This window comes from Rattus norvegicus, chromosome 1 (assembly GCF_021556685.1).
Source record: "Rattus norvegicus strain SHRSP/BbbUtx chromosome 1, alternate assembly SHRSP_T2T, whole genome shotgun sequence".
Classification (NCBI taxonomy): Eukaryota; Metazoa; Chordata; class Mammalia; order Rodentia; family Muridae; genus Rattus; species Rattus norvegicus.
Window position 1 is genome coordinate 131,768,946 of NC_141534.1, and position 19,546 is coordinate 131,788,491.

The 19,546-nt window shown below is 45.4% G+C and overlaps 1 protein-coding gene across 3 annotated transcripts in view; it reads left to right on the top strand.

The window, feature by feature from the left end:
* The first annotated feature begins 12,886 nt into the window (after positions 1-12,886).
* Tars3 (threonyl-tRNA synthetase 3) overlaps positions 12,887-19,546 on the top strand; it is a 51,858-nt gene continuing 45,198 nt past the window's right edge. For 2 of the 3 annotated variants that reach the window (XR_015623962.1, XM_087556989.1), the window contains exons 1-3: positions 12,887-13,203; positions 14,174-14,242; positions 15,469-15,659. Coding sequence is in view for 2 of the 3 variants with exons in the window: in XM_087556989.1 (XP_087413115.1) it covers positions 12,934-13,203; positions 14,174-14,242; positions 15,469-15,659 (530 nt within the window). In the remaining variant the exon portion in view is untranslated. 3 annotated transcript variants of the gene reach the window in all.

A 19,546-nucleotide genomic window follows, 5' to 3' on the forward strand; every position in this document is an offset into this window, starting at 1 on the left:
ATTTTTCTGAAGACACATAATGTTAGTTCATTTAAAAATCGTCCAGGTGTCAGAGTGCGTGCTGTAATCACAGCACTTGAGGGGTGGAGACAGAAGGATTTTGAGTTCAAGACCATCTTCAATAATGGAGCAAATTGGAGGCCAGCCTGGGGTATACAAGGCCCTGGCTAAAGTAGTCATTAACTGTTGGAAATAAAGACTATCTTGACTAGGACTAGTCAGTCAGTCCATCAGTCTTTCTGTTTGCCTGTCTGTCTCTGTCTTTGTCTTTGTCTCATTAAAAAAAACAAAAACAAACAAACAAACAAAAACCATACTGGCATTCTCTCCTCTCCCCCAGATAAAGAGGTTTTGAGGGGGGATATCAATTTGGGAGCTAGTGAGATGGTCAGTGGGAAAGGGCTCATGCCCTCAAGCCTCAGTTTGATCCCTGGGCCCTGGGGAGGTGAGGAGGGAGATGGGGAGAAGAGCTCTGACTCTGTAGCTGTAAATTGTCCTCTGGCCTCTGTACACAATAAAAGGTATGTTTATAAAATGCCTTTTAAAAAATAATATTTAAAAATGGGAACAAGGGAGGAAGAAAACATCAGAATCCCTTCCAAGCATGGCCTCTTCTGCTCCTGACTAGTGATATTCATGCCTTTCCCATCTTGGCCTGGCCTGGGAGGCAGTGCCCATGCCACAGGGAGGTTCTCCTGACTCAGGAAATGTACTTGTGGTATTCATCTTCCCTTCCCTTCCTTTCCCTGCCCTTCCCTTCCCTTCCTTTCCTTTTCCTTCTCTTTTCCTTTTTCCTTCCTTCCTTCCTTTTTCTTTTTCTTTTTCTTTTTTAAGGCAAAGTTCACAACACAGTATAGAAGTCTATGTAGAACAGCCCGGCCTTGAACTTACAGAGATTCACTGCCTGTGCCTCCCAAGTACTTAGAGACAGGTCATTAGGGCTGGGTTTTGAGAGTGTAGCTCCTCACCCTACTTGCTGTCTGCTTTCTCTGCCTCATGCTCACATGAGCTTACAAGACATGCACTCTCAGCATCCAGCTGTATGCCTGCAGTGTGCTGCTATGCCTCCCTGCCTTTCCAGAACTATAAGTCAAATAAACCGTCTCTTCTATAGGTTGCCCAGGTCACGGTGTTTTATCACAGCAACAGAGAAGTGACTACTACGCTTAGCCTGGCTCCAGGCTTGTCCATTGCAGACTTAGGACTTGTGATCTCTACTAAAACCCATGGCAGGGGAGGCTTATCCTGGAGACAAGCTATAGGAAAAACGATTGGGTCTGCTCTCTTGGATGTGTCCTTCTATGCTCACACCCTAACTGTTGCCCTTCCAGACTCCTCTTTTGGACTTGACAGACTCTTTTGCCTCCCTCAGAGAGCACTGCCTGAGAGCTGCTCACTCAGACTCCCCAGAATGTTTTTAACAGTATGCACAATATGAGTGTGAACAGTCAAGGCTAGCCCCCTTTGCATTGTAAGAACTACAAGGTCTCTTTGGCACTGATGTAAACTGATGCTAACCACACACTGTGAGAGAAAGAAGGTGGACGTCACCACAGCTCACCCTAAAGCAATTCCATTTTGGACCACCAAGGGTGAGCCGAGAGTCTCGAAGAGGGAGATGGATCACCCAACACTGAGGGATTTGAGTTTCGCAGAGAAGCAGTTTAAGAACCCAGAATTATCACTCGGTAATGTCTCTTACACAATCAATCAGGCTAAAACTCAAATCCTCACATTCAAATGATAAGAGGACGTGAACGTCTTTTTCCTTCCTTTCTTCCTTCCTTTCTTCCTTCCTTTCTTCCTTCCTTCCTTTCTTTCTTTCTTTCTTCCCTTTTTTCTAGTTTTAGTTTTCAAAACTAATATTGAAAACCAGCTCTCCAATGCTGGGCACACTGATACAAACCTGTCCTCTTAGTACTGGGGAGGCTGAGGCAGGAGGGTCATGAGTTTGAGGTTAGTTTGGGCTACGTAACAAAACCCTGCTTCACAAACTAAAAACAAAAATGGCCTTCAGTTCTGTTTTGATGATGTCATTGACATTATATTATCTTTGCAGCTTTTTAATCTTTAAGTCATTTTAGAGCCCCATAGAAATTTCAAAAACAGCACAGAGAATTTCCATGTTGGCCTTCCTCAGCTTTTCTTAATAACTTTTTTATAATCTTGCATTGATTAAAATTAGGAAATTGATATTGGTGCAATATTGAACTACAGATGGTATTCATATTTCCTTGGTTGTTTTATGGTGTTAGTTATGATATATCTGTATTTCTACAAGAGTCTATCAGCTGGGCAATTTTTGTTGGTATTTGAACTCAGAACCTCTGGAAAAGCAGTCAGTGCTCTTAATTGCTGAGCCTCTCTCCAGCCCTCATTTCCTTTTCAAATAAGTGTTATTTGTTTGTTTATTTGTCATTGTGCGTATATGATAAGGGGGCATGATGTCATGGTCTGTGGAGGCCAGAGGACAATTTTGTGGAGTTGGCTCTCTTCTTCCCTTGGCCAATGAGAATTGAACTCAGGTCTATAGGCTTGCCCGGCAAGCACTTTTACTTACTGAGCCATCTTGCCACCTCTAAAACTGAAAAAAAAAACCCTCTTATTTATGTTTACTTTTCCTTAGTAACATTTTAAAATGTGCAGAAAAAAATACAGAGAAGAATGTGATCGGTCTGAGGGGGTCCAAGTCCCAACTCTAGACTTAAGAGATATCAACATTTTGACACGTGCTTTACAATTGTTTTAAAGAATAAAATATTAAAGATACAGTAAACATCTCGACTGAACTATTTTTCTGGCTCTCGTCCTCCTCAGGCATGGTTATTTCTTTGGATGAAAATGATGAAGTAAGCAAATCAGCTAAACTCACTCTGTGTTTGTCCCTTACCTAAAACATTAAATTGTGACAGCAATACATATGTAGCTCATGTCATTACTTACCAGTATTTTAAATTACACTGTGAAAATATTTATCTCTCTTCAAAAGTGCACCAAATACTCAATAACAGTAAAGTATTTGACACTGTAAATTGGTTCCAGTGATCATAGCACATGGGTACATGGTAGGCACCACGACGTTAGCCTGAACAATGGATAAGATCCATGCATGTCTATGACATAGAAATTTATATTGTATTATCCTAATGAAGTAAGACACTTGTAAATATTCTTATCGATTTGTCTACTGACTATATATTGACTATTTTATTGAAAGGCTGAAGGATGGACAACCTGCCACATAACCTGAAATCCACAATGACAACCTGCAAGCTAAGGACAGAAATAGGACAGAGACACTTCAAAGTCACCACCAGCAAGCTGGGCCCTTATGACGGGTCTTGGAGAAGTGTCCTTAAGCAAGTGGAACCCAGAAACCTGATACGACTTCAGAATATTCAAACTTCTCCTTGCACGCCCGTGCAGACCACACAGGCCACTTGTGTCCCGTCCCCTCTCTGTCCTCACTGACCTCACAGCTGCCCCAGGATACATGTCAACGCCACTTTCCTAAACCAGGCTTTGTCTGGTTTCCCTCTTTCAGGCCGTCTCCCTCCTCATCTTTATTCTCAGTAGGATGGGATCCTCTCTCTGTAGAAGGCAGACACTGTCAACTCCAGAGCTCTCTTTGGAAGACTAGGGGAAGAAACAGCAAGTGTTTTCATGATGACTTTTAAAAGGCAGTTTCATATGCTCATAATCCCCACACCTGGCATTTCCCTGTGTTTACATTGCACCCACCGGGGTGTGCAGCCATCAGGACTAACTTCAGAGCACTTCCTCACCCATCGATGCAGACACTCACTCCCTTCTTCTACACCTCCTACTTCCAGCTCTGGTGACCAGGAGTTTGTTCTTTGTCTCTGTGGATTTTCCTACTTGGGATTTTTTTTTCAGTCCTAGGGATTGGGCTAAGGCCTAATACACACGAGGCAAGTGCTCCATCACAGAGCTCCACCTCCAGCCCTGCTCTGCACGTTATATGAATGTGATTGATTGCATTTTACGTGAGTAGCTTCTTCCCTTTCCGTATTATTTCTGAAGTCCATCTGTGTTGTAGCATGCACAAAGCCTCCAGTCCCTTTAATGGCAGAAAAACATTCAATTGCATGACACAATTTGTTCACTCAGTCACTTGATGAACATTTGGGATCCTTCTGCTCTGGGACTGCCACGGACAGTGCTCCTGTGGATATCGTTTTGTGGGTATCTGTGTGGTCACATGTTCATGTCTTCCCGGTAGATGCCTGGGAGTAGAACTTCCGAGTCACATGCTAACTGATGTTTTTGAAAAGGCACGGTAATGTTTGTGTCTTTGTTGAACAAACTTTCAGCCCAGCTTTCTTAGCCCCTTAGCGACTTTGTGGCTTGCACTCGAAAAGCAAAATCAAAACAAGAAATGCTTAATATCTAGAAACCCCTCAGGCTGTGTCAGGGGCTACGAACAATTTCCTTTTGTATCATAGCATTTATTTCCACACTATGGGGGTTATTATTATTATTTTTAGAAGCCTGAACATTTTTAGGAAGCTACAAACCAATGCTGTGTGCTGTGTTGAAACTTGCTATTCCATAGAGTGACCTGAGCTATTGCAGACCTCTGGGTCATTATTGCTATCTCTAGATGTTTCAGCTCCTATCTCTAGAGCAAATGGTGTCCTTACCTTGGTAATAAAGGAAAAGGGAGATGAGCAGGTAAGGGCTGAGCTCCTCCAGATGACCACAGAAGGCACAGAAAGCACCCGGACCTTTGGAGAAGAGTGTCAGGAAAAAGTGCTCCACTCTTTCTGGATAGTGATCCCGAGAGAGGATCTCCCTGTACTCTTTTAGGGAGAACACACCATCATACACCAAGTAGGGAAGCACCCGGGCCAGGTGGAAGTCCTTCAGCATCCGCTCCTTGTACCTCGTCAGTATTTCTGCAAGCCACTGACTCCTCTTCTCCTTCTCCCACTGTGTCCTTGTTTCAGAGGAATAAAACCAAGAGTGAGCTCCTTGCTCCAACATGCTATGCCTTACGGAGCTGGAGACAGGGCTCCCTCCCGGTGGCTGCTGCTCTGATGCCTTGCTGGCCGGATCTACACAACTAGACATCTGGGAGCTTGGAGTTATTATAGGTCTGCAGGATGAACGGAGGCATAGGATTAACCCCACGTCAGTCTTGGCCCAAGAGGATTGCACTACAGTTTCTAACTCCTAACCCCTTGCAGCAGGCCACTTCCAAAGATAGAGGGAGGCAGCCTAGCTGAAGCCCATTCCATTTACATTCTTCCTTTCACCCCCAAATAATCATTTTCCTAACCCTTCGCTCTCCAAATGATTCTTTTAGACGTGAGGAATCGGCCATGCTCATAGCTGAACTTGAATCATAATATTGGCAGCTGCATCAAGAATGGCATTGCTATCTGTATGTGGTAGGTGCGTGTCCCACTGCCCGTTCTGGAGCCTGCAGCCCCCTTGCAGTACAGCTGTAAGGAGTTACAGGTGAGGAGTCAAGGCCGGTTGTGGTTTAACTGCCTCTCTCCCTTTTGGAAACTGAATCCTGCATGATATTCTTTTAAAAATCATAGTCCATTGTTTTTTCTTTTTTGTTGTTGTTTTTAAAGAACTCTAAAGGCTTCAAAGCGATTCTTTGACTAAGTAGCACAGCTCCATATAGGACCCCACTCCCCTGATCCAAGCCTAGTGTCCATTTAATGAAACCAGATTAGAAGGGATTATTGCTGGCTCTGGAGAGGCCGCTGCCACAAACAATGTGTCACTCGAGATTGTGCGGCTATAATACAGTTGTGCTCAGCTTGCCTTCACGTTTGTATCCACCTGGAAACTCTCTTTCCCGGGGGTCACCTCAGGTCAGCACCCTGGATGGCTGCTCCTTTCAGGTGGGGACTCTTGTCCGGATTCCCTGCAGGCATGTAGACAAGTAAGTCACAGTAACAGTTCTCTTCCTCCATTCTCGCCCCCCAGGTGACCTTGAACCTGTCATGAGGAGTGATCTGAAGCTCTGGTGTTGCAGGCTTTTTCTGTGACAAGGAATTGGGGAACAGAGTCTGCTGCCACCATAATATTCTTTCCGGTTTGGGTCATAGAAGAAATTAGATCTTTCTCTGTAGCATGCGTGCGGAAGATTTGCTTGGCAGTAAATCCAAACTCACTCGAGTGATCTGAGGGTTCACAAGTAAAGACTTTGCTCGGCGAGGTTTCAACCTCACGGGCGACCTTGGGTTCTCATGCTAAGCTATTTTGCCTTGTGATTCCGGAGAGACTGCCTTTCCTAGATTAATCAACCCCTGGAGATAGTAAAAGGACTTTCAAGAGTTTGTTGTTTTATGAGCAAACCCAGCAATCCAGAACCCAACTCGAATCACCCCTTCACCAGGCTCTTATATTTGGGGGTCATTGTTCACCTTCCCTTATCAACCAACCTTAGGATCAGGTACCAGACATGAGGAGCAGCCCCTATACTTATCTTAGAAGTCCTAAAATTAGTCAAGCCTGTCTATCCTAAACGTAACACCTTGCCTCCAGTGTTGCCATAGAAACCACAATAAAGGTTCTGGCTGTATCTTCATCTTGCCTGCTTGCCTCTGACTGGGATGTACTTTCTCTGGAGGGATTCCCAATACTGTTGTCTGCCAATCTGTTGGCTTTACCTTATCTGAGTAATAATAAAAACTGCACTTAATAAAGACATACTGAAAGTATAAAGAGGGGCTGGGCTGGGACGATATGGGAAAAGCCCCTGAGCTTCAGAGCCAGGAAGAGGAAGCCAGAATCCTGGCTATGTTCTTAGCACCAGCAATTTCCCTAACTGGAGTCATGATTGAAACTTCTGGGAGAAATGTTGCCACCTTGTGGTACTTTGTGACTTTTTTTTTTTTTTTTAATGATTTGCAGCTGTCTTGTATTCCCTGTGAAGTAAAGCAAAAAAGTGCAGACTCTCCACATCCCTCTCAGCATGTGACCTCACTTGCTGTCCGCATCCATACCCACAGCTGTCTCACGTGTTGGCAACATCTCCCAGCAGAGTGTGCATTGTTCCAGTGAGATCACTTTCCAGGGCCCTGGCACGGTCTGCTTCACCCTGTATTGTGCCGTCCATGTGTTTGAGAGAAGGAGCGAGAACAACTGTCTGCCATTGTACCCTCATAAAGAACTGCTTCACGGCCCCAGACACCTCTGCTCTCAGTTCACAGCCCAGCCCCAGACCCTGGCACACATCTTTTGTTGCAGGCCAATTTTTGCTCAAAGGCTTTGCTCGTCGACCCACTTCATTTGTGTTGGGTACATAATGGAGAACAATGAGGACTAAGATAGCCACCCCTCCAACTGCGAGGAGGGGGTGATGGTAGGGCCAGGTAAAATATCAAGAGAGCAAAGGCAAGAAATCGTGATTCCACTGCAACTCGAAAGATACCGGTAAAGGCCGCAAAGAGAGTGGGGCCTGGTACGTCTAAGCCGAAGCCTCCAGGATGAACATAGTTTAGATACTGGGCTGGAGAGATGGCTCAGTGTGCAAGGGTGTTTGCTGCCAAGTCCAGCGACCTGAGTTTAATATGGGACCTGAGTTTAGATGGTAGAGGGAGGGAACTGCTTCCTGAAAATAAATCAGATGTTGAGAGAGGACAGAGTATTCATGAGCAACTGGAAAGTGTCGAGTTTGAGGATCCCAGAGCTTGATGAATTAGCACAAGGAGACATAGGGTGCGGGTCAGAGGCAATGTTGGAGAGCGTTGGGCCAACTTGCTGGCCTGCCTGTGGGGGTGATTTTAATTAGGTTCATTGATGTTGGAAAAACCTGTCCCCTGCGGGTGGCATCATTTCCTATCCTGAGATCCTAGGCTATATAAAACCAGAGAAAGCGAGCTGAACACAGACACCCATCCCTCTCTGACCAACTGCCTTCACCTCCAGCTACCAGGACGTCTCCACCACGATTGAACTATGAGCCGAAATGAACGCTTCCGCCTGAGGGTGCTTTATGAATCCTATTTATTTTACCACAGCACCACACCAAAGGAATATACCAGCTTCATTTGCAAAGGCAAGCTCCTGGACCCTTTACTCACTGGAGAAATAGAGTCAGAGGGACAGTTTAAGAAGGTGTGCTGGATTGTTTTATGTCAACTTGCTGCAAACTGAAGTCATTTGAGAGGAGGGCGCCTGAACCGTGAAGATGCCTCCATAAGACTGGGCTGTAGGCAGGCCTGTAAGGCGTTTTTATAATTAGTGATTGATGGGGCAGGGTCCATCCCGTTGTGGGTTGGTGCCAACCCTGGGTTTGTAGTCCTGGGTTCTGTATGAAAACAGCAGGCTGAGCAAGCCCTCCAAGGCCTCTGTACCAGCTCCTGCCTCCAGGTTTTGGGCCCTGTTTGAGTTCCTTTCCTTCCCTTCAGTGACGCACAGAGACACATGGAAATGTGATCCAAATAAACCCCTCCCTCTCCCCAACTTGGTTTTGATCATGGTGTCTCATCGAAGCCGTAGTGACCCTAAGATGAGACGCCTTCATTGGACACCACTGCCTTATCTTCCCTGCTTACTTTCCTAAAACTTTCTCTCTTGAAGCACTTGGACATGTTACATAATGGCTAGCCAGAACTCCTCAGCCTGTTTTTACAAGGACTACAGATAGTCTCGTACCTAGCGGTCTTCCTTTGCTTTCCATCGCTGCGATACGGTGCTCTAACCAAAAGCAACTTAGGAGGAAAGAGTTTTAGCAGTGAAGTCAGGGCAGGAAGTCAAGTTGGGAACCCGGAAGCAGAGACTGAAGAGAAGCCACGGGGTATCATTGCTTACTGGCTTGCTCCTCCTGGTGTGCTTGGCTTACTTCTTTTTATCCAACTAAGGACCACTTGGCAATGAATAGCACCACGCACAGTTTTTACCCCATCCAGGATTCAGTTTGGGGTTAGATGTTGCTTCTGATGGTCATGGCAACAGTTCTCTTTAATTTGGAACACTTCTCTGGGCTTAGTCTTTTATGATATTAATATTTTAATTAAATATGTTTATTTTTATGAGATTAAGTGTTTTGCTTGCTGATTTCCCATTAGCTCTTGATGTTGGTTTATGAGCTAAGCTCTGTTGCTCTTTTGGTTTCAAAGAATTATTTGTATGAATATGTGAATACTCATGTTTCCAGTGGCTTATAATTCATTATGGTGCTTGATTACTTACGTTCAAATGGTCCCAGCTTGGTTAGTCAAAGTCCTTTGAGCTGGTTCCCACCTCCCTGTGACATATCGTCTTGTTAGTGAGGAGCCCTCCCTTAGTCTCCACAGGAAGACAGGCTCCTCCAGTCTTATCTTGAACCTACATACCCTGACTTTGACATAGCCCTTCATCCCAGGAACTCCTCCTCCTCTACTGTGGTGAGGTAGGAGGGGGAAAGTTCATGCCAGATGTTGTAAGTGCCACTTTGTATCTACTTCTTCTCTGGTCTCCCTCCATAATCTATCTGCCTTCTACAGTGAGAATGCCGGATCCAGAGTCAGTACACCCGGACTTGTTCCTGCTGGATTCAGAGTCAGTACACACAGTCTTGTTCCATTGAGCTCATCTGTCCTGAAATGACATCAATATTTCGTCACAGTGTTTCCACCTTTGCTCCACCAAGACTGTTTGAAGTCACTCGTTCCTTCTCTCTCTCTCTACTGTCTTGTTTGGATGATGCTCATTGGAATTTACATTTGTTTCAATTTTCTCTCAAATGTATCTAGTGCTTTATTAGTTGTAAATACATAAGCTATTTATTTGTAGGCTTTCAAAAGTCCGTGCATCAAAAGGATGCAGCCAGCGAAGGGTGATTCTTTGGGTCCCTCCCACCAGTCTCTTCTTTCCCGGTCCTTTGTAGATAACTCATTTCATTTCTTGCTGGTCTACGTCTCAGTTTCTCTCTGTGCTCATAAGCAGATGTAAACATGCCTTATTTTCTCTTCTTTCTTGTACAGCACACAGCATGCCACATAAGCTCCTTTGAACTTAGCTCTTTTCCACATCACAGTACCTCGGGGAAATGACTCCATATCAATTGACAGAGATTTTCCTAATATGGTATTCCATTAGGTCAGCGTATTAAACCAGCACCCTGTGCAATTTTATAACCGCACCCGCACACACACAAAGCCCTTGAGTTATATTTTTGTACAAACACAGGTTTGTGTTCTTAGAAATGTATCTTCAGAATAAATTCCCAGCAGTGAAACTTATGGGTAGGAAGAGACACATGTACAATAGCCCCTTCATTTCTATTCATTCTGTTTCTGTAGGTTCAATGGACCATAGACTGGGAGTATTTGGGAAGAATCACAACTATACAGCCTGTAGTCTTCTCGTCCACTCCTTCCTACACAGCAGACACAGCATCCACACTGTATTAGGTGCTGTACATCACTGGAGATGATGTAAGAGATACAGGATGGTGCGGCTAAGGTAAATGCAAGAATTTGGACATGTTATATAAAAGTCAGAAACATCTATGGGATATCTTTAGGGAAGAACTGTGCCCCGTGGACCAATTACCCATGGCTATTAAGGGACAACTACATGTAGTTTTATTTGATATTATCCTTGATTTATCTTGCTGGCCCTTTTCTAGGGTTTTTAATTGACTTTTATTCTTTTATTTTTATTGATGTAGATGCTGGTTATTATGTCTTCTCAGATTCATGCACTCCTAACATTTGTAATATTTACTATCCTCATTTAAAATTCTGTACCTCTCCTCCCTCTTGCTGCCCTTTGGTGGATGTGTGTGTGTGTGTGCCTCTTCTCCCCACAGGCATTTACTAGGTGGTCTTCAATTTCCACGAGGAAGACAATGGCATCTCTTGCGAGGCGTGGCTTCTGATTCTGACTTAACTCCTCGGCTCCTTCCACCCAGGTCTCCAGAGTCACATTTATCTACCTGTCCATCTTGCTGGCATCCCCCAGACTTCATTTCTCAGAGTAATCTCTCACCCTTGAACTACTCCATCCCAAGATAAAACCCATTTTGGAACTCCTGTGGCATTCATTACCCATTTCACCTCATGAGACTAAATGCTACTCTCTGTGCCTTGATTTCTACATTATACATGGATATAATGGCATCATCTCTTGTGATGAAGATTTAAGGGGTGACTATTTACAAGTCTGCCCAGAGCCACGCCTCCTTTTACACCCTCTGTTTCAGGAATGTTCTCAGGAATGTTTCAGACCCCCTTACACCCTCTGTTTCTGGGAAACCTAGCCAGTTATCTGTTCTTACCAGTACACCTGCAATTTACGGTTTTGGTTAAGGATTATAGGAACTGAAAGAACAATGGGAGGGTGGTGACGGTGATGAATTGGTCTTGGGCCCTGTGTGGCCTTCCCACCTGCTTGTCTTTTTAAGTTGCTGTTCTGAAATAAAATTTGAGAGCTTGATGAGACAATCGACTTGCTCTCTTTCTTTGAGTCTCCTGTCCTCTATTCTTTCGGCCCCTCCCACGTCTCTGCTGAACCCCTGCAGGTCGGGGCACATGTCTTGGCACATTCTAGGAACTTAAGGACAGTAAAAGCCAACTCGTGTTCTATGTGCAGAAAGCTTCTTGCTCATGGTTATAGAGATACGAAGTCATATATGAAATTATTACTGGAGTCTTTAGAGTCAAAGCCTGACTCCTGGGAGTCCCATTGAGATAGGCTCAGCTACCCCTCTGCAGTATGCCGATAAAAATGACAGTTAACAGAGAAAAGCAGAGAAAGGAGATTTATTCGTCCTGGTTACAGTGGGAAGATGAGCAGCTACAGGGGTTCAGCGAACCATAACAAGTTCATCTTTGGGGTGCTAATATGAGGTTTAGGTTTAAGTAGAGGGGTAGAGGTATACGTAATTAAGTGGTACCGATGGCGGAGGTGTGTCTCCATCATTGGCTCAGTTCCAGTCTGTCCAACAAGATTGGTAAGTCACAGCGCTCTGTGAACTCTCGCCCTAGGGCAATTCCTCCCCTAGGGGGCAGCAGGGCTTCAGCCTTTTCCTGCTCCAGGATGAGAGCGTAATTCTTTGCGGACCACTGTTTCCAAAGCCCGATAGCACAAATGTTTCTACTTCAAATAATCTTCTCTCCTGTCAGGACAGTTACGAACAGTATTTGCTGGAGACCCAAATAGTGAGCAATGCTGTGCTGGCCGGGCTGAAGTTTTTGTAGTGCTCTTCTGTGTGTCCTTGCCAAGTGTCACTGTATTTGCATAGCCTTGGCATAAAGGTTTATTTTCAATGGCCGCTTTTCAGACCCGGTTTGCACAGTGTGGTGACTGCAAGAATTCAAGAGGGGAATGAGAGAAATTCATCAGGCTCTGCTAACGGTTTGGGCAATCCGGTCAAGAGACTACTTCCTCTGGGCTTCAGTATCTCCCAACTCCAGTTACAATAGATCGGGCACCCGGACACGCCTCCAAACAGTAAAGATGTCCATCCAGTGTTTCCGCTCCTACTGCCTAGGTCCAGAGCATAGTTCTTAATCCTGCAGTGCACCCAACATTGGTCATGTCCCTGCCCGTGCTCCCTGCCACATCCCCCTGCCCCTTTTCCTTGCTTTATGAAGTATTGCTCAGCCATCCCATAGTCCCCAGCAGTGATGCCTAGCTCCAGCCCGGTCTCATCGCTTCTACTCTGCAACGTTGCCTACCCTTGCCCCTCCCATCGCTCTTGTCCCGACCCTCATTATCCTACAGCCTGGCCCTCTTCATTGCCCATCGCCTCGCCCCTGCCCAGTTGCCGCGATATGGCCCCGCCTCTTGCCCGTGCATCGCTCCGCCCCATGCAGGGATACCCGGCCCCAGCCCCGCCCCGTATAGTGATGCACCCCCCACTTCACTCCGCCTCCCGAGTCCCTTCAGCTCCGCCCCGCCCCGTCTCCTTGTCACTCTGACTGGGCCGGCGGGCTCAGGTGGCACAAGGAGGCTGCCATGGCGGCCCAGGCCCTGGCCGCTCAGGCGGTGGCCTCGCGCCTGCAGCGGCAGGAGGAGGACATTCGCTGGCTGTGCGCGGAGGTGCAGCGCCTGAGGGACGAGCAGCTGCGCGGGCCGGAGCGGGGCCAAGCCGAGGGCCCGCGCCTGACGCGCGAGGTGGCACAGCTCCAGGCGGAGAACCGCGACCTGCACCAGCGCCTGTGTGACCTGCGGCTGCGCCTGGCGGAGCAGGGAGGCCCCGGGGCCCGGCGAGCGGCGGCGCACGAGGTAACCGGGCGGCCCAGGAGCACGCACTCAGCGGGTTCCAACTCTGTACCCGGGTGCCGGCAGGGCTGCAGGGTGTGTCCCCGCCCTCGCACTGCCCACTGCCCACGGCCCGGGGAACCGCTAGGTTTCCACCAACCTCCTAACTGATCAGCTAGTATAATTTCTCAGCTCTTCATTGGATAGACTGCAAGGACTGAGGTACATGCCTCAAATCCAGAACTCTGGAAGCTGAGGCAGGAGTATGGCTGAGAGTTTGAGGCTAAGCTGGCCAGGGCTATGTAACAAGATGATGTCTCAAATAAAACTTTTTAAAAGGCCGCTAAAGTAAGAGTCACAGTGTCCTTGGAGAAGAGGACCAACAGTTTCTAGTCTCTGCTGGCTAGTTCTTTGCTATCCTAAGACATGTTATTTTTACTGTCTTGTTTTGGTGGTTTACTTTGAGGCCTCTATGTGTTCTGTATATTTAGCAGAAGTATTTGATTACAGTATTTCCTTGTTTTAGAAGATTATTAAATAACAAATATAAGATAATTTTTCTAAGTTCTGAAGACTTTCTAAAACAGATTCTTTTTTTCTCCTAAAAAGATGTTGCTCTGGCAACATCTAATGAAAGAGCGCAATGAAAGTCTGGTGGCAGCCACACTTTCAAATAATGTCCAGTGACATTATATGTTTAAAGTTTAGGGAGGAGAGAAAGAGAGACACAGAGGCAGTGTGTATTGTAGGATTCAGGGCCTATGGCTTTGTGAGTGCTGGGTAAGTGCTCTACTACTGAGCTACGCCTCCAGTTTTAATGTGCTTAGACAGATAGGTCTGAACTCTGAAGCCAGGTCCTTGAGGGTTATAAGTAAATCTTGGTTCCCATGGCCCTGCAGGGACTCTCAAACCGTGGGCCCTGCCATGAGCTCCCTGGGTTCCCTCCTTCCCTAGGTTTCTCATATTTTGATCTTGCCTCTCACTAATCTTTCAGCCTCCTACTCAAAACCAAGAGAAGGACACGAAGAGGAAGAGGTTGAAGGATTCTGAGCCCAACAGGGAGGTAAGTCGCTGTTGTAGAAACAACAGAAATGTTCACTATTAAACATGGGTCAGTAGGACTTAGGATAAAGACATAATTACTAGTGAAATTATTGTTTGGACCACATCAATAACCTCTTAGAGTCAAGCTAGCACTGGCTAAAGTGCTCTCTACCCTTTTCCTTCCTTCCTTCCTTCCTTCCTTCCTTCCTTCTCTCTTGTTTTTGTTTTGTTTCTTGAAACAGGCTTTCTCTGTCCCTCTTACCTAATGTTTTTGAATACTATACCCATGGACATTTCCCTACCCCACTATTTACAGTATTTACGTAATGTTATACGGTGTAGCAAGACTTTGGCCGTCCTGACAGTCTCTGTAAACCACGCTGGCCTCAAAGTCACAGAGACCTACCTGCCTTTGCCTCCTGAGTGCTGGGATTAAAGGGTGTGCCACCACCGCCCACCTTCTCCACTCTTTTCAAGGTGAAATAATAGAGTTCTGATTTCATATTTCCTGTTGCTGCTGCTTCTTCTTCCTTTCCCTTTCTGTCTCCCTCTCCCCCTCCTCCTCTTCTTTCTCCTCCTCCTCTTCCTTCTTTAAAGAAAGTATTAAAAACAACCAGCAAGGGTTTATAGAGACTCAGCACTTGTTAGGCACAAAGGAGGAGTACTAGCCTCAAAGATACTAGTCTGGCTATGGAGGTCAGACAGACTAAGAACAAACAACTAGAGGTAGACTGAAATATGGCAAAGCCGGCGCCCGATGAGCACGTACCTGTTCCTCCTTTGTGGATTTTAAAATCTGGAAATACTTGGAGAGAAAATGCTCTGTACTGATTGACTTTTTTGGTCATTATTCCCCCAAGCAGTACAGTGTAACAGCTATTTCCTGAGCATTGCATTTTGCTTTTTAGTCATCTACAGATGACTTAAAGCATATGGGAGGATGTGAGAAGACACGCTAATTCTGTGTGACTTTATTAAGGACTTGAGCATCTATGGGGCTCTAGGAATTCGATTCTCGGGATACCAAGGGTTGTCTACTAAGAAGTGCTATACGGTATAGCATTGCATAAACATACAGTCAGTGGTGGGAGAGGGAGCTGTCCATGGGTGTAGCAGTCAAAGATGCTAGGTAAGAGGGGTGGGTCTGCTGGAGGGGATGTGGAGAGAGGGTGAGCATGAGGAGAAGTGGGGCAGATAGCTCAGTGGGCTGAGTCCTTAACCTTACGGTAAGCTATTGACTCTTAGGTGAAGCAACCGAATTTTATAAAAGAGAGATTGCAGCTTTTTGAAACGTTGAAGACAGATCATCAGCTGTTACCTGCTACTCAGGAAAAGAAGAACACAAACAATGTGATTTCAGTGAGGGTGGCTGGTGGGAAGACTGTGCAAGGAGAAGAATGGAAAACAACACCTTATCAAGTGGCTGCTGGGATTAGGTAAGACCTCCTCCCCCCGCCCCACACCAGACACATGTGCGATAGCGCACACACACACACACACACACACACACACACACACGAGCTCACACACTCCTTGTGCATCTATCTCCCTCCCTTCCTGTTTGTTGGAGCACATATACTTCAGTATTAAGTAATTGTGCCAGAGTCCGTCAAAAGGTTTTATTAGATACCACTAAAATATTTTCCCTATTCAGCTAACTGAATTAAATATAATGACGATTTCCCTCTGACTCCAAAGAAAACCACATGATTGAATATAAGATCATGATCTCTTCCTAGTTGAAAAGTCCAAATTTTAAAGTTCTAATAAAAATACGTACTAGAGAGAGAGAAAAAAAAACCCTGTATCCTTAACAGTACATCCATGCTGACTTTATTCATACACCAAGAAATCTTCATGCAGTTTTTCAAATGGTAAATTTAAACTGTAAGTTGACACTGTTATCTGTCATGGGGCTGTTATCGTCTTTTCTTGGAAATAGTCATTCGTGAAGTCTTACTTAGAGGTAATTTCTTCTTGTCTTATTTGCTTTCTGTTGCTGTCGTAAACGCAGTTACCAAAAGCAATCTGAGGCAGAAGGGTGTGTTTGGCTTACAGGTTGGGGTCCATAGTGAAGGGAAGCCCAGGCAGGAGCTCAAGGCATGAAACTGGAGGCAGGAACTGAAGCGGAAGCCATGGGGGAGTTCTGTTTATCCTTGTCTTACTGGCCACCTCTGTCACACAGCCCAGACCACCTTGGCTTGCTGGCCACCTTTTATATAGCCTAGGCTCACTTACCCAGGAGTGGCAGTGCCTATAGTGGTGTGGGCCCTCCTACATCAGTAAGAAAGTACTTCACAGACATGCCCTAGTCAATCTGACAGAGGCAGTACCATAAAGGAGGTTCCCTCTTCCTAGGTGTGTCAAGTTGACAATGAAGAAACCCCACCACACCGTTGTTATTGGTGGGTACTGGAGTCTGGGAGGACCCCTGACTGATTTCCAGATTCTTGTATCTAGGAACAAAGAAACGGACCCGTGACACATATGTGTATTAGCAGATACTACACTTCCAAGGAGGGAGACGTGGACACAGATGGTAGGGAGGTTAGACGCTCGGTGTCAAACAGTGTGAAAACTGGGACTTTTAAACCCGAGAATCACACATAGGCAAGAATCTCCTTTGTAAGGAGCTGTCCTTGGTGGTGGTGGTAGGTTGTCAGGGTTGAGACTTTTTCTGGTCAACGGGTTTTCATGTGCTAATTTATAGCCCTCACACAGCTCACTCTGCACACTACCCACTAAGAACTGTGGTCAAAGATCCTGTTGGGAAGCTGAAGGACATGACCCACTTCCCATAACTGCTTACACAGTGACTAGAAGATGGCCCTCGCCTAGAAAGACCAGCAAACTCTCACCCTCATCTAATTATGTGGAGAGTACGGGGTGTAGCAAGGATTTATTGGAATCCTTGCATCACAAGGAGTCTAGTCTGGAACCCAGAAGACTCACATTTTATAAGGGGGCTACAAACATTGTTCCAAACAAGAATTACATGATTATGCCAAACAGTGGTCCCCAAAGGGCAAGAATCAAGAAAACCATGGCTACAATGGGCCCCAGAGAGCAATCTTTATAAAGCTTTTGCCTAGGGGTGAGATCCCTTGGGTACACATCAACAATGTGGTGAAGCACAAAAGAACAAATTTAGGAAGGGATCCAGTGGTAAAATAGAGTAAAAGGCAAATGACACGAGGATGTAAGCATTGAGTATATATTATATACTAACAGTGCCAAAAGAAAAAAATGAAAACCCACGCATAAAGTCAGGTTGTAACTACTGATAAGCCTTGGCTTGGAGAGGAGTTCTGAGAGAAGGGGTATCTGGGAGCTGCAAAACAAAGTCAAATTGTGGATCTAAGCTGACTGCCTATGTTCTGCTGGAGACAACTTTATGGATTGTTGTGTCCCTGTGTTCTGCTCGAGACAGTTTTTCAGATTGCTCTCTGTGTCCTACTCTCTCTGGTGATCTCTAGACAGCTCTCTGCTTTCTCTTGCTATTCTAAAAATTCTCTGGATGTCTCATCTCTTGCACCTCAGATTTTTATTTAAATATCAATTCAATCAATACCCAAGCTTCCCTTTTGATTATCCCATGAATCAGCATCCCAAGACCCTTTTATTCTTAGAAAGAGACAGCAAGCACAAGCACAAGCACAAGCACAAGCACAAGCACAAGCACAAGCACAGATACAATAGTTGGGTAGAAAACCCCACCCTGAAATTACCATTCCTACCAAGCCTCGGCCTAGATCTAAACTCCCTCTGTCCCAGGCTGACCGTGAACTAAGGAATCTGCCTACCTTTGCATCTGCCTGTCTTTGTATCTTTCTGACAAGCTGGCTCATACTGCATTGCCTCTGTTTCTTTAGATATGAGAAGCTCTTTATACAATTAATATTGTATCCTTATACTTTGCATAGTTGAGAAAATTATAAATTTTTAGACTCATGTTTTCAACATTCTTTCCCACAGCCTTAAAGGCTGTCCTGAAGGTCACAGCATTCTACCATTTTGCTGAGACATAGACACGCCCTAGCCTCCTGGACTCCTGTTATCTCTGATTATCCTGGAATCAATAAGCTTGGCAGAGAGGACATCCCTTGGAGGAGGAATGTGAAAATGTGCACACTGTTATACAAAGAAGCCTCAGACCCACAGCAACCATCAACATATCCTGCTGACTCTGTTCCAGGGGCAGGAAACCATGTCATACTGTTCCTTACATGGCCAAGCTGGATTTGGCACTGATCTTTGTATTTGAGGAGTTAAGATATGATGGGGAAACAGAGTTTGAGTTTGAGTCTGAGTTTGAGGCAAACCTGGCTACACAGAGAAACTCTGTCTCAAAACAAAACAAAACAAAACAAAAAAACAAAAACCAAAAATCAAGCCATCAAACAGAAGAAGAGTTTTGTGTTCTTGAGGCTGTGGAAACTCAGACATTTTATTTGAGAGAATGATATTATTATTATTATTAATTTATTTTTGGTTTTTCAAGACAGGGTTTCTCTGGGTAGCCCTGGCTGTCCTGGAACATCACTTTGTAGACCAGGCTGGTCTCGAACTCAAGAGATCTGCCCGTCTCTGCCTCCCAAGTGCTGGGATCAAAGCCGTGTGCCACCACACCCAGCTTAGAGAATACTTTTGCTTTGTCTGCATGGAGTAGGCTTTTGTTCACCCAGAGAAGGTGCCAGCACATGTCAGAAGCTATTTACATCTTTAAGAAGGTTCATCTACCTGTGTTGCTTTGAGTAAGCATCCCAGATTGTCCCGTGTTACAGAGTAGCTAGAGACCCTAGCCATAGCTTCAGAGAGATCCCCTGACTTTTAGTGACGACTGACCATGCTCCTTCCGTGCTGTGCTATCAGGTCACATATAGAGGGATTCCCAAGACCCTAGCGACAGAAACAGGTCCTTTGGCTTTTGGACGTTTACATCTGCAACTGTACACTGGGCAAGTTCATTCAGTAGGACATCATGAAGGTTGTCTGCAGTTGTTTGGGGGGCTTTTTACCAGGGAATATTGGAAAAATACCAGTCTTCCAGGGCCATGCTCACTGGAGATGAAGGCCCGTCCTTCCTTTCGTGGCTCTCAACCTTTCTAATGTTGCAACCCTCAACTACAGTTCCTCATGCTGTATCCCCAACTTAAAGTTATTTTCATTGTTACTTCATAAGTGTAATTTTGCTACTGTTATGAATTGTAATATAAATATCTGTGTTTTCCAATGACCTTGGGCTACCCCTGTGTGTCATAACTGTAATTTTGCTCCTGTTACAAATCGTAATTTAAATATCTGTGTTTTCCAATGACCTTCG